This window comes from Fundulus heteroclitus, chromosome 20, assembly GCF_011125445.2.
Source record: "Fundulus heteroclitus isolate FHET01 chromosome 20, MU-UCD_Fhet_4.1, whole genome shotgun sequence".
In the NCBI taxonomy this organism is placed as follows: domain Eukaryota; kingdom Metazoa; phylum Chordata; class Actinopteri; order Cyprinodontiformes; family Fundulidae; genus Fundulus; species Fundulus heteroclitus.
Genome location: NC_046380.1, coordinates 3,441,113 through 3,456,144, shown reverse-complemented (window position 1 = coordinate 3,456,144; position 15,032 = coordinate 3,441,113). Strand labels below are relative to the sequence as shown.

General features: G+C 44.6%; 2 protein-coding genes across 2 annotated transcripts in view; both read left to right on the top strand.

Annotated features, from left to right (window-relative positions):
- Positions 1–7,112: 7,112 nt before the first annotated feature.
- LOC118567219 (nuclear factor 7, brain-like) overlaps positions 7,113–15,032 on the top strand; it is a gene marked incomplete in the record, with an annotated part of 854,268 nt that continues 846,348 nt past the window's right edge. Inside the window, 2 exon segments of the mRNA XM_036151787.1 lie at positions 7,113–7,198; positions 12,859–12,966.
- Positions 7,180–14,772, top strand: LOC118567220 (tripartite motif-containing protein 35-like). The gene is made up of 2 exons (XM_036151791.1): positions 7,180–7,254; positions 13,023–14,772. Exon 2 carries the CDS (start codon positions 13,059–13,061, stop codon positions 14,442–14,444), a length of 1,386 nt encoding a protein of 461 aa, XP_036007684.1. The 5' UTR covers positions 7,180–7,254; positions 13,023–13,058; the 3' UTR covers positions 14,445–14,772.

Below are 15,032 nucleotides of genomic sequence, written 5' to 3'. Positions count from 1 at the left end.
GTTCAAACACTGCGCAGGTTCTAAAGATTCCTCCAACACTGCCTCACTTACTGAGGATGAGGTAATCATGTTTGGGAGGATGCCAATTATTTTATTTTTAATGGAGTCAATTTTATTTATGAAAAATCCCATAAAGTCATTACTGCTAAGAGCTAAGGGAATGGATGCATCAACAAAGGCGTGACTCTGAGTAAGTTTTGCAAATGTACTGAAGAGAAATCTAGGATTATTTTTATTCTCCTCAATAATTATGAAAAATATGCTGCTCTAACTCTGCAAAGGGTCTTTTTATACAATAATTGCTTATACATCATTGCTGCCATCTGCAGGGCATTTCAGCAATACTAACGATATTAAAAGGGGGACAGACTCTTTATATTTTGATACAGCATTATCTGATAAAGATCTACTATAATGGAACCCTCTTTTAGGGGTGGAGAACTCAGATTAAACTCAAAGGTTGGGTCCGGGGGTGGGTCTGGGGGCCCGGGGTCCCTGGGGTGTGCCGCCCTCGGGCGGGGTTCCCGGCGGGGCCTCGGTGGGTTTGGGTCCCGTCGGGTAGGCTGCTTGGGGCCTGGGGCGGTGTGCGCCCGGGTGTCCACTCCGGCACTGGGCCTCTGGTGGGCTGGGGGGCCTTGGACTGGTAGGGGTCATGGCCATTAACATCTTATGGCAGATGCTCTCCCCCTTCCTTGGCTCTCTGCCGGAGAGGTGGGGTGGTTCTCTGCTAGTGGGGGGAGGGGAGGGAGGGTTAGTGGTATGTATGGTGAGTTGTTTAAATGTTAGTGTTGGGGTGGGATCTCATCTACGAGTGGGGGGGGGGGGGGGGGGGTAAGTTTGGAGGGCTCGGTCTCCAGGCCTCTATCTTGTTCCTGGTCCGGTGTGGGTCTCGTTGGGGGGGGGGGGGGGGGGGGGGGGTTCTGGATGGCTCGCGTGGGCTGGCTGGCCGGGATCCACCCTGTTTTATTTATTTATTTATTTTCCAGAAGAAGAAGGTTTGGTGGGTGGGTTGGGAAGGGGGGGGGGGGGTGGAGGTGTTGGTCCTGGCGGTGGTTGGTTTGCGGGCCCTGGCGCCTGTCCCTACCCCTGGGGCTATGGTGGTGCTGCTGGCGGGGCCCCCTTCTCTGTGTGGCCTCTCGGGGAGCGGGGTTGCCTATTGGAGTCAGTAGGGGAGCTGGCTCCCAGGGAGGGCAGCATTCCACCAGTCTTTTTTCCCCATCCCCGTAGTCCTCCCTCTGCCTGCTCCATCATGCTGCCACACATGTAGGACTTTGGGGAGGGGGGCGTTACTGTAGGTTGCCACTTTCTGGTAACGTCCCTCACCCCAATTTTACTATGCATTTTAGACACTTTCACTTAAAACATTTCCACAACTCATATACATGTAGGCCATTATATGGGGGGTGGGGGGCAAAGACGTCTTAGGGGGGTGGGGGGGGGGCTTATGTTATGTTGGCCTCGGATGGCTCCCCCCACCCCCTCCTGCATTTAGACATTGAGGGTTCTAGACAGGATTGGGGTCTTTCCAACGGTTCCGCTCTCGGATTGCTGCATGGAGTCTGGGGCCTGGAGGCTAGGCGGGCCGCCGGGTCCGGGCTCTGGGGGGAGGTTGTTGTGGGGCCCGGGTGGGTTGCCAGTGCTGGCACCTCTACTTTCCCCAAAAAGGGGTGGGGGGAGGGGTGGCTAGGGTAGGATGGGGAGGGAGTGGGCTTAGGTATTTAGGGTGGGGGTATGGTTGGGTGGCCCGTGCGGGTCATGTTGGCCCCCTACCCCGGGGGTGCTTGGGCTGGGGGCGTCTGGTCCGGGGGCAGGATGGGGGTCCGCGTCCGAGCAAGTAAGGAGGATTGTGGTGCCCCCCAACCCCCACTTGGGGTTAATGTATGCAAGTGTCACGTGCAAGTGTGTGTACGTGTATGGTGTCCCTTTTTCTTTTCTTTTTTTCTTTTGATCAGTGTGTTGTGAGTGGGGGCACTAGGGTGGGAAGGTGTGAATGAGATAGAGTGTTTTTTTTTTGTTTTGACAGGTTTGGGTCTGATCCGCTCCCTCTCCCAAGAACATCTCAAGTCTCCGCTAGGTGCGGAGCCCGTCCCCCCGTCCTGCCCCCCTCTGCTGGCTGGGGCTCGGGCCCGCTGGTGCATTGGTGGCCCTCGGGCTCGGGGCGTCCCGGGTGGGTGCCGGTTCATTCCTGGCGGCTGCCTCATGGGGTGTGGCCCTCCGGGGCTCCCGTTGGGGTGGTGGGGTGTTCCCGGGGCCTGGAGGCTCCGGGGCCCATGGCCAGTTCCACTTCAGCAGGGCTGGCTGCTGGCGGGGCTCGAGTGCTCGCCCCCGTGGTTCCTGGGGCTTCGGCATTGCGGCAGCTGGGGGTTTTCCTCGGGGTCGTCTCTCCTCTTCCCTTGGTGGGGGGGCAGTTCTTCTGTGTTGGCCCCTCCTGGGCGCCCTGCTTTTGGGGGCCCCTTTGGGGGTCTGGGGTTATGGGTTCCCTGGCGCCTTCCTCTGTGCTCAGGGGAGGCAGTTTTTTGGTTCTTCACATCCACTTTTGAGCAGTTATCTTTGGGATAAATTTTGCATGCACGGGTACACTCTCGAACAACTGCAGATGCTGGGCACCAGGTACTCAGTGTTCACTTCTATACAGAATGCCCATCATTTAGATAGTTGGTTTAAATAATACATATAATTAAGCAACAATTTGATGGTGTTACTTCACTGTTTTTGTTATACTAAATCTGTTTGCTGTTGTTTTTACATATCTCTTTGCAGGTAATGAAGCAGACTGAAGCCGTTTTATCACTCTCTCCCTTTTATCTCTTTCTTTCACCTCTTTTCTTTTTTTCTCTTCTTGTTCTTACTTTACTCTTCTACTTTCCCAGTGTCCACATAATTTATTTACCTCCCGCATAAATCATAATAAAGCTATTTACAAGCATGAATCAAGCGGAGCACTATGTCAAAAGTTGACTGCTCCACTTGTGAAAGCAAAATCTGTCAAGCTTTATTTGGCAATAAGACAACAATTCTTATGGCCACATTGCTAGACAGGACACTGGGATAAATAAATAAATAAATAAACTCAAAGGTTATTTTAAAAATGGTCAGATAGGACAGGGTTGTGAGGAAATACTGTTAATTCTTCACAATCAATGCCATATGTCAGCACAAGGTCTAAAGTATGAAGACAAGAGGGCGTCGGTTTATGCACATTTTGAGCAAAACCAATTGAATCTAGGATAGTTTCAAAGGCTACACTAAGGTTATCACATTCAGTGTGAACATGAATGTTAAAATTACAAATGGTGAAAGTGTTGAGAGCTTGTTGGTTCTTCTGGAGTTTTAGGAGTCCGTATATCCAGAGAAAGTGAAAATAGGTTTAATGTTAAATGTTATGAGATGCTTGGCGGGAAGTGATTGGGGGGCTGACAGAAAAGCTTTGAAGGCAATTTATTGTGGATTAATTAGATCAGTACTGGATTTTGTGTGTATGGTGTATGGATCTGCATCACGTTCATCTCTAAAAAAGTTAGACAACATCCAGTTTCAGCCTTTGAGATTATGTACAGGGGCTTTTAAAACAACTCCAACGGCAGCATTACAGGTGGAAATGGGAGAAAAGCCACTTGAGTTGAGAAGAATTCAGTTATCTCTGAACTATTTGATTCACGCTAACTGCTCCGCCACGGGCGCGCCCCAGAAAACAAAACTTGCCAAATCCGGCGAAAACATCGTTCCCACCAACAAAAGCCTTCAGAGCCATTCTTTTTTTTTTTTTTTTTTTTTTTTTTTTTTTTTTTTTTTTTTTTTTCCCAGTGTCCTGTCTAGCACTATGGCAATAGGAATTGATATCTCAATGCCAGATGGAGCTCGACAGATTTTGCTTTTACAAGTGGAGCAAACAGCTTTCGCCATAGTGCTCCACTTGATTTATGCTTGTAAATAGCTTTATTATGATTCCTGCAAGGAGAATTTCAAATTATATGGACATGACAATGGGAGAGTAAAGGAAGAACATAAAGTGAAAGAAAAGAAAAAAAAAAAAGTAGAGGTGAAAGAAAGAGGAGATAAAAGGAAGAGAATGATAAAATGTCCTCTGTCTGCTCCATCACCTGGAAAGAGACACAAAAAGAACAGCACAACCAACAGACATAAAGCAACAGATACACTCTAATAACACCTAGATGCCATTGCTAAATCATATATATTATTATGTAAGCTGACATGTGTAATGTGATATTTGAAAAAAGAAAGTGACACAACATAAATAAATAAATAAATAAATTATAAGATTACTGTATATAAGTGAACACTTAATACCTGGGACCCAGCACCTGTGGGAGATGTGAAAGTGCACTAGTTTAGGTGAAGATTATCCAGAAATAGCTTGATAGTGATTGTGGAGAACCAAAGACCCACCTTCCCCGAGCACAGAGGCAGGCGTCAGGGGACCCGTAACCCCGGACTCCCAAAGGGGTCCCTAAAGCAGGTCGCCCAGGAGGGGCCGACACAGGATATCTGCAACCCCCCCCCCCAAGGAAGGAGCAGAGACGACCCCGAGGAAATCCCCCAGCCACCGCAATGCCGACGCCCTCAAGAGCCGCGGAGACGAGCCCGTGGGCTCCGCCGGCAGCCAGCCCCGCTGAAGTGGTCCCGGCCATGGGCCCTGAGGGCCAGAGGCCCCAGGGGCGCCCCGCCCCCGCGACGAGGGCCCCGGCCGCCCCCCGGGGGGCCAGGCCCCGCGAAGAGGCCGCCAGGAGCGGGCCGGCGCACGCCCGGGAACCCGCCCCAAACCCGAAGCCAACTAATGCGCCAGGGGGCCAAGGCGCCCGCCAACGAAGTGGAGGAGGGCAGGACGTGGGGGGATGGGCTCCGCACCTATCGGAGACTTGAGATGTTCTTGGGAGAGGGAGCGGACCACACCCATACCTGGAAAAAAAAAAAAAAAAAAAAAAACTCATTCACCCCATCCCTCCCTTGTGCCCCACTCGCCACACACAGAAAAAAAAAAAAAAAAAAAAAAAAAAAAAAAAAAAAAAAAAAAGACGCTGTACACACATTCCCACATAACACTCACATCCAACACTGACCAAAGGGGGGGGGGACACCCCAAATCGACTATACGACTGCTTGTGCCCGACCCCCGGCCCCGGCCCCAGACCAGACGCCCCCCGGACCGGGCCCCCCCAAGAGGGCGAGCCAACACGACCCGCACGAGCCACCCGGCCAGAGCCCCCCCCTCCCCCTAAATACCTAATAAACCCACTCCCTCCCCCCACCTTACCCTTGCCATCCCTGCCCCCCGCCCCCTGGGGGGAGCGGAGGCATCAGCCCCAGACCTGGTAGGCCGCTGACTGCACACCGCAGCCCCCCGCCAAGACCCCGGACACAGTGGCCCGCACCTCCTCCAGGCCCCAGACTCCTTGCCTCCATCGGAGAACGGGGGTGTGCAGAAGACCCCGACCCTCCCTACGCCTGCTCATGTTCTTTTAATGAAACAATATTAGGTAGATTGGACAACACAGAGAATTTAGAAGCATCAATGTTAACGCTTGCTTCCTTGATGCGAGCCGCCATTGTTGTCTGAATCAAAAGTCTCACGGTCGCTTCTCCACTATGTCACATCTATGAAACTCCAGCCCTGCGTCCTGATTGGCTGGACAATAAAATTGGTTGGAGAAATCACTCTCTATGGAAGAGGACCCAGATGGATGTGAGTGAAGCTAGGCGGAGCTAAGCGGAACGAAATGCATCTGGCAAGAGTCAGGTTTATAGTGAAGATCATCTAGCACAAAGCACTTTAATATCTTGTTGGGAAATGGAGAAAAGGGAGAGAAAAAGCTTTGGGTGGACAGTTAAACAAAAAGCATTGGAGTTAGAATTAACTGATTTAATGTTCAGTCCAACAGTACCACTGCCAGCAGTACCACCTTGGATACTACCTGAAGCAAAAGTAGATCTTTCACTATTAGGAAAGAAAAACAAGGTTAGGGGGTTTATTTTGAATTCAAATACAATGCAGGAATATATTAATAATTACTACAGTTTAATTCAGATCTGCACAGATGCATCAAAAAGTTTAGTTAACAAGATAGGAGTATCTTTTATTGTTCCAGAGTTTCATATTACAGTAGGAAAGAGGACCAGTGAGTGATAATATATCAGTATACACAGGAGAAATGTTAGCAATTCTGTTTGCAGTGCAATGGGTAGAAGAAATCCGACCTCTGAGAGTGATTATTTGTTCAGATTCATCTTCATCACTAATCAGTTTACAGAAAAGTCACTCAGTCAGTAGACCAGATATTTTGATAGAAATCCAGCAAACATTATACAGAACTCAAATGATGGGCATTACAGTCATATTTTTGTGGGTACCAGCACATATGGGAGTTAAAGGAAATTAAATTGCAGATAAGGCTGCAAAGGAGGCTATAACAAGAAAAGACATTGATGTGTCAGTTAAAATTAATAAGATGGAAATAAAGAGCATTATTAAACAGAAGATGAAGGAAAGGTGGTAAAAGCAATTGGAGGAAGAAAGGGAAGGACCCTGGTTTTACATGATCCAGAGGAGAGTGGGAGAAATGAGATATGCAGGGAGGAACAGAAGAGAAGAAACAATTATATCAAAACTTCGATTTGTGCACACAGGATTAAACAGTACATTGTTCAAAATAGGTAAACATAACAATTGCAGATGTGAATACTGTGAGCAACAAGAGACAGTCGAACACGTTATGGTACACTGCAGGAAATATGAAAGGGAAAGGAAGGAAATGGTTCAAAATTTAAAAATGGAGAGAATACAATTTGATTTAATAGAAATACTTAGAAAAACTCAAGAGATAAGTGTTATGTAATTGTTTTTCATTATCTTAGATTAATAAATGTAATTGAGAGGATCTGAGTCTTATTTTGGTTTAGTTGAAATTGTTTTGTTGATTTGGTTGTGACTTGTTTTGTTTAGTATAAATAAGTAGTAGTCATTCTGATCCACACTCCATACCAGTGGGTGGCGGCAATGCACCATTTCGTTGCGTGCGAACCGCCAAAAAATTCCATAAAGAAGAAGAAAGAAGAAGAAGAAAAAGGAAAAACAGGAAACGGTTGAGAAAGGATCACAGACTCGTGGAGAATCCAGCGTGAGCTGAGGGACCGAGACGCTGAAACACAGACTGCTGCAGAGGAAAGACAAGAAAATCTAAATGTAAGTAAGAGAAGAAAGTTTCTGCAGGAGGGAAACTGACTTCCTGGTTTAACGATCTGTCTGCTGTGTTTAACTAATAATAAATCTACTTTCTAATAATAATCTACTTGCTAATGATAGTTCAAAAATGTTAATACTGGATGTTATGATGGGTTAAACTAACCGGCCGCCTGTGCTAATTCTATCTAACACACGTTAAACAAAAATTGAGTAACTTAAACAGGGTTAGTGGGGTTTATTATCACAGTCCGTTCACTCGATTAATTGACCAAACAGAACATGTGGCCAAAAAGGACACGTGGCAAAGAAGAGTCCATCCTGGTCCTGGGGCTCATTTGGCATCAGGCATGAACTCTGTAGTATACGCATGAGTCCATGAACGTGTCGAGGGGCCGGGCGTCAGCCTTTGGGGTGGCTGCCTACTGATATCATCCATCTTTATACCTTCCCCAGAATCCACCTTTTCAAAATAGGCACAACACACAAACAAAAAGATCACAATTAGAGCCAGAGCTCCCCATTCACCTAAAATTTCTTCCAAACTTTGTTTTTGCCGGCATTCTCTCTTACTACTTCCTTGAGTTTCAGGAGTTTAGCCATTACAGCCCTAAATGTACCTTTTGTATTCATAGGAATGTATGTACAGCACTGATTACCAAACATATGATAAACTCCCCCTTGCTTGCTAAAAGCCAATCTAAACTCAGAAAAGGTTTAGATTAGCTCCTTTCTGAAACCGGGCCTGTTTCAGAAAGGAGGTTAAGTGAAAACTCTGAGTATTCTAACCCTGAAATGAGGGAAACTCTGGGTTTTCTGTTTCAGAAAGGGAGGTAAGTTAAACCTGAGAAAGCAGAGTAAGTCAAGTCCGTTTCTGAAAGAGAGGTAACTTATACTCAGAGTCAGTTACCATGGCAATTTACTCTGTGAACCTAACCTGGTCGGGAGCAGGTTTTCTTGAGAAAACCCAGAGTTTATTTTGGTCTCCTCTCCTTTTTTAAAGAGGAAGTGGTGTTTAAACACCTCATTGATTCTTTGGGGACATATTCATTGCGCACATTTCAGTCACGCAAAGGGAATGAAATGGCATGTCCATTTATGGATGATCCTGTTGACGAAGAGGCTGTATTATTTCGTAGGGAGTTACATTTACGTCAGGAAAGGATTTTAAGGCCCTGAGTGGATTTTTTGTCATATCCCTATCCTATCACAGCAATTTATATTGTGTTCTTCATTTGCTAAAAAAAAAAAAAAAAAAAGATTTTAAAATAGTTTCAATACTTTCTAGAATTCACCTGTGACCATACACTCACCTCTAGCTTTAGTTTTAGAATGTCGATTTCCAGATCTGCCTTTTGGATCTGGCAGTCCAAGTATACAAGTTCTTTGCTGTTTTTTTCTATCTTTTTAATAAGAAGAAGTCTATATAACTCCTTAACTGGCAACTGAAAATACATTAGATTAGAGTTACATCATGAATGTAGTCTAAAATTCAGAATGAAACTGTGACATTTACTGTAAATCACTGAACTGTGTCCATCTGTGCACCAGAAGTTGATGGACCTTCCTCCTGCTGTTCTTCCACACTCTGGGGGGTAGAGATAAGAATCACCATTTATAGATATAAACTTGGATTCTATAGGCTACTCCACATATAAATGTAATATTAAAATTACCTCTGTAGGCCTGTCTGTGGCAGCAGAAACGGTTTCTTCATCCCCATCATCCTATGAAGATGAGCATTTCATAGAGTACACTTTATAATACTATTTGTCATAATTGATGGTGTATGGAGTAGGCTACTGACAACTGTATGGGGTACTGTTGGGGCAGGAGGCTCCTAGAGGCAGATATTACCATCCAAATTGTTGGGATCAACAAAAAACCCAACCCAAAGTAATATAAATGGAAATATCACATTTAGTCTATATAAAAAAAATAACACTATAGGTAGACCTCTTACATTTTATGAAGGCAATTATAACTTCTGGAGTGACTGGCTCTGATGAAGTCCCTCCAGGAATAGACCCCTTGCAACCACGTGACTCCGTTACCCAGAACCCCTTGCGTGGCGGCCATATTGGTTGGCACGCCATTTGACAAAATGATGAGTTCTCCAGGTATTTTTGTTCTTTAGATAACATATCACAAGATCGTTTTAAGAGTAAGTTGATGGTTGATGGTATCAGATTGCCAGATCCACACAGCAAAAGCCTGAAGGGACGGAGCGAGTCTGTGAAATGCTGGCCAAGGGTTTCGTACCGCGACACAGCTGCTTTATAAACGCGCAGGCCAGTACAGACAAGAGAGCATGGAAGCCATGAAACCACTGGACGGCTGCAATTATTTTATATCAGGAAAAAGGCTCCAGCAAACGCCCGCGACGCCATGAGGGATTAAGAGGGTCAGAAAATGGATGGATGGATGTTCAGACATGTTTGTGTAACAGCAGAAAGCAGAGAGGAAGACCCGCCCGGTAGGTTAAAAAAACATCACCCACTACGGATTATTTAGGTGTTTTTGTCTTGTTAAAATGGGTGGGGGTGTCGGCGACATTGCAGCGTAAACACAGAAGTACTAGCGCCCGTGAACGGGCGGAGGGGAGGTGGCGATCGTTACACTGGCCGGAGAGCCGCCGCTGTCTGAAGCAGCAGGAAGCGGGTGCTGCTCCAGACAGCGGCGGAGGGGAGGTAGCGATCGCTACACGGGCCGGAGAAGCCGCTGTCTGCTGCTCTAGCCGCCGCTGTCTGAAGCAGCAGACAGCGGCGGCTGTCTGAAGCTACACGGGCGGCTTCTCCGGCCCGTGTAGCTTCAGACAGCGGCGGCTGTCTGAAGCTACACGGGCCGGAGAAGCCGCCCGTGTAGCCGCCCCTCCGCCGCTGTTGCTGCTTCAGACAGTGGCGGAGGGGAGGTGGCTATCGCTTCTCCAGCCCGTGTAGCGATAGCCACCTCCCCTCCGCCGCTATTTAAGTAGAACAATGACTAGAGCAGAATTAAGTTGTAATTTACCGGAGATGAAGTGTAGACTGCAAATTCTCTCGTAGAATGATCGCTCCCCTAGTCCATTGGGAGTGTCTGCCTGCGCTCTTTTCATTGAAAATATCCATTTCTTTCTTCGTCCTTTCTCCTTCGGTAAACGACAGAAACGTACATCCAACGATTTGGAATGCCTCTCTGTGCAACCGGGAGCACAACAACTCGTAGGCATTGTTTAGATTCCAAAAATAAACTAACTAAAAGTACGCTCTAAATCACCCGTTTTCTCATGTAGTAGACGGGCTGTCAGGCTAGCCTGCCCACCAAGATGGAGGCGCGCACCCCCGATCACGTGACTGTGACGTAAGATGCAAGGGGTCTATTCCCTCAGCTATTGGCCTTCCAGCGTTTAGGCTCAGGGCCATCTCTTCTGCTTTTGTCAGGGGTGGTGGTGCAGGTCCTCCCCCTGTTTTACGAGCCTCTGCCTTCTTTCTGTTTGCTGAGTAGAAGTCAAATGAGAATGAACATTTAGACCTATGTCAAAAATGCTGCTGCACTGCTAGACACTGAGTGCCATTTAGTCATTTAATATGTCAAATGTTTGTAAAGCCAGGTAGCTACTCTACTCCTATGATGTGCTCAAGGCTTACCTGCTTGAAGTATGTTTTTATATTTCATTTTCAGCTGCTGCCATGTTCTTTTGATGCCTGCAGGATTGCACCTATCCATGAAAATTAAATTAGGTTTAATAAAATACTGTTCTTCCAGTTTCACCTCTGATATTATAACAGTTGGGTAAGTTACTCTAAAATAGTTCTTAATTACTAACTACAAATTTTATCTTCAACAAGTCTAATTAGATTAATGTAATAATTACTGTCTCTAGAAAGTATTGGTCTACTTACTAATTTGTTTTACTTACTTATTAATTACTTTCTAAATCCCAAATCAACCTCAACCACTTGAACAATACAAGGAGAGACAAGAAACTGCACTTCTATTGCTTTCAAATAAACAATATTCAATTGCATGAATTAATCTTAAATTGACCAAAGTGTGTAACTAGAGGGAGAAACTTAAATTAAAAATATACCTTTTAAAATTTGATACTAAATCCACTATTGTTTTATAGTCTTTAATTTAAATACAGTATTTAGATGACTTAGTAACTTAATTCATTACACCCAACACTGTATAAAAGTAATTAAAATGTAAACTGTCGCATTGACTCAAGCAGCTATTTTCACCCAAGCTAACGCTCTCTCCTTCGCCGCTGCAGCTGTATTGCTTTTTTTTAAATACATGTTCAAATTCTGCATATGCTTGCATAAGCACATCCAGTTCTGCTGGTGAGAAATATGCACACCTTTTTTGTCTGACGCTGTTGCCATGGTGACTCGTAATATCTGCGCTCCATTGATAATGGCTTTTTATAGTTGTGGTGCACACGCTTAACTCAGAGTCAGTGAACTCAGAGTTGATTGAACTAACTCATTTCAGCTGTTCTGAAACCCAAAACTCAGAGTTTCCCATCTCAGGCTAAGTTAACTCAGAGTTCAAGTTTTAACTCAGAGTTGGTTGAACCTCCTTATTGAAACAGGCCCCTGGTGTTCAGGAAAGGTGAGCGAAACTCAGTTCTTTTATCTCCATTAACAGAAATGCATGAGAGCACATGCGTCTGTTCCAAATAAAAACCAGATGGAAAAAATTATCTGTTTTGTTTTCACTGCACAGAAAGTGAGGAAAAATGGATATTAGGCAAATGTTTTGTGAATAAACTGAGAACTGCTGAAAACGAGATTTTCACTGACTCCAGCGGTTATCTTATTGAGTGAGTTTTGTTCCATTATTGTTGCAAAGAACACATTTAGTAAATTAAACTTACAAGAAATACAATCCAGAAATGTAACAAAAAGGGCTTGACTGCAACTTTGTTATTTTCTCAGGTTTTAATTTTTATATATTTACTTTTTAAATCAAAATTGTTTCCTTGAATCTTTTGTCTTTTTCTTTTTTCACAAATTTTATATTTTGCATCCTTTTAAAATAGTGTTTTCCAGATCACGCTTTCTTCACTTCTGGGGGCGTTCCTCTGGAGGGAGGAGCGAAGACATTTCCATTTGTCTGCAGGGACATTAGCAGTGCAGTTTATAAAGAATGCAATTCATGAAAAACTTAATGAAAATTGACAATCTAAAATTTGTAAAAAAATGAATGTTTTTAATTTTTTTTTATCTGAAAATGATTTAGATTTTTAATAAAATCTAAAACAACAGTAACTTTACTCACAAAACCTTTTTCTGATTAAGAAGTTTTTTAATTCTTCATTTCTGGATTGCATTTTCTTAAGATGTCCATTAATAAAACGTGTTCTTTGCAATAATAATGGAACAAAATTCACCCCTTAGAAGTTTCTCACAATAAAAAATCATAATCAACACATCACAGAAAGTAGGAAATTAAAAAAAGTTTGATTTGCACTTAGGAGGCCTGTAAAAATTCAAGAACAAGAAATTTTTGACATGAAAGAAATTAAAATTTTCATTCACAAATTCAAGTAGAGTAAGCTGTTAGAAAAAGCTACATAATGTACTTTCTCTTAACCTGCAGACCACTGAACGTCCTCTAGAGGGCGCCACCTGTCTGCCTCCAGACTTATTACAACAGGAACTCTTTTCAAAAAACAGGAAACAGTTGAGATAGGATCACAGACTCGTGGAGAATCCACCGTGAGCTGAGGGACCGAGACGCTGAAACACAGACTGCTGCAGGAGGAAAGACAAGAAAATCTAAATGTAAGTAAGAGAAGAAAGTTTCTGCAGGAGGGAAACTGACTTCCTGGTTTAACGATCTGTCTGCTGTGTTTTCAGCTTCACTCAGAGACTAAATGGCTTCCAGATTAGAGGAGGATCTCTGCTGTCCGGTCTGTCAGGACGTCTTTAAGGATCCGGTTGTTCTGTTATGTAGCCACAGCTTCTGTAAGGAGTGTCTGAAGAACTGGTGGAGCCAGAAAGCAGCACAAGAGTGTCCAGTTTGTAGGAAAAGATCTTCAAGGGGTCCTCCACCCTGTAATCTGGCTCTGAAGAACCTGTGTGAGACCTTCCTACAGCAGAGAGACCAGAGAGCTTCAGAGGATCTCTGCAGTCTGCACTCTGAGAAACTCAAACTCTTCTGTCTGGACCATCAGCAGCCAGTGTGTCTCGTCTGCAGAGATTCAGAGAAACACACCAACCACAGATTCAGACCCATCGATGAAGTTGCTCAGCAACACAAGAAGAACCTTCAGGAAACTCTGGAACCTTTAAAGGAGAACCTGGAGCTCAGGAAGAAAGTTCTAGAGGAGTTTGATGAGACAGCAGAACACATGAAGGTCCAGGCCCGACACACAGAGAGGCTGATTAAGGAGCAGTTTAAGAAGCTTCATCAGTTTCTAGCAGAGGAAGAGGAGGCCAGGCTGGCTGCACTGAGGGAGGAAGAGGAGCAGAAGAGTGGGATGATGAAGGAGAAGATGGAGGCTCTGAGCAGAGAGATAGCAGCTCTTTCAGACACAGTCAGAGCCACAGAGGAGGAGCTGAGAGCTGAAGACGTCTCATTCCTGCACAACTACAAGGCTGCAGTGGAAAGAGTCCAGCGCTGCCCCCTGCTGGAGGATCCACAGCTGCCCTCAGGAGCTCTGATAGACCAGGCCAAACATCTGGGCAACCTGGCCTTCAACATCTGGAGCAACATGGAGAACATGGTCTCCTACACTCCTCTCATCCTGGACCCAAACACTGCTGCTTCAAGACTCATCCTGTCTGAAGATCTGACCAGTTTCACTAAAGGAGAGGAACAGCAGCTTCCTGATAATCCAGAGAGGTTTGGGTCATGGTATACTGTCCTGAGTTCTGAGGGCTTCAACTCAGGGAACCACAGCTGGGATGTTGATGTTGGAGACAGTGAAGGCTGGGCACTTGGTGTGTTAGCAGAGTCTGTCCAGAGGAAAAGATTCATAGAGTCTGGATGGTTGGTTATAGGGTTCAATAAAGGTAAATACTCAGCATGGTGTCATCCAGCTCCTCTCATGGATCTCTCAGTCCAGAAGAAGCCCCAGAGGATCAGAGTGAATCTGGACTGGGACAGAGGAAAGCTGTCCTTCTCTGATCTGGACACTAACTCACACATACACACCTTCACACACACCTTCACTGACAAGATGTTTCCATGCTTCCTCACTGGGGGTAAAGTAAAAATGCTACCGATGAAGATCTCAGTGAGCAAACAGCAGCTCTGATGTTCTCAGCATGAAGAACACAAAGTCCAGATGAAACCTTGATGATATGATTGAAACTCAGTGATTTGAAACAGAATCTTGGAGCTTTTTATTCTGAATTACTTTGATTTTAAATTTAGTTCTTGTGTTACTTTATATTTTGGGGTATTAATCAGATTTATTTGTACGATAATAATTATTGAAATGTTTAGTCAAAATCACTGGATTATATTTAGGGGATACAGAGGGAAGGGGTCTGAATGTAAATGCATGCCACACTTTTCAGATATTTACTTTTACATTTTTTTTGTTTTGCTCCACTTAATAAATTGTCATCAGATTTATTGAAGTTTGAGTTTTTAATGCTTTTAATGAATGGTGTAAAGCCATGTCTTTTGTGAATGAGCAAGTAGCTTTATACTTTAGAATAAAAACTAATTAACAATAAAAATCTCTGATCTAAAAGGAACAAATCATAAAAGTCTAATAAAAATCGATATGGCTCACCTTGAGCCAAAAAATAAAACAATTAAATGTGGTCTATTAAATATAAGGTCTCTCTCTCCAAAGACTTTGTTAGTTAATGAATGGATTTCTGATAATCAGATT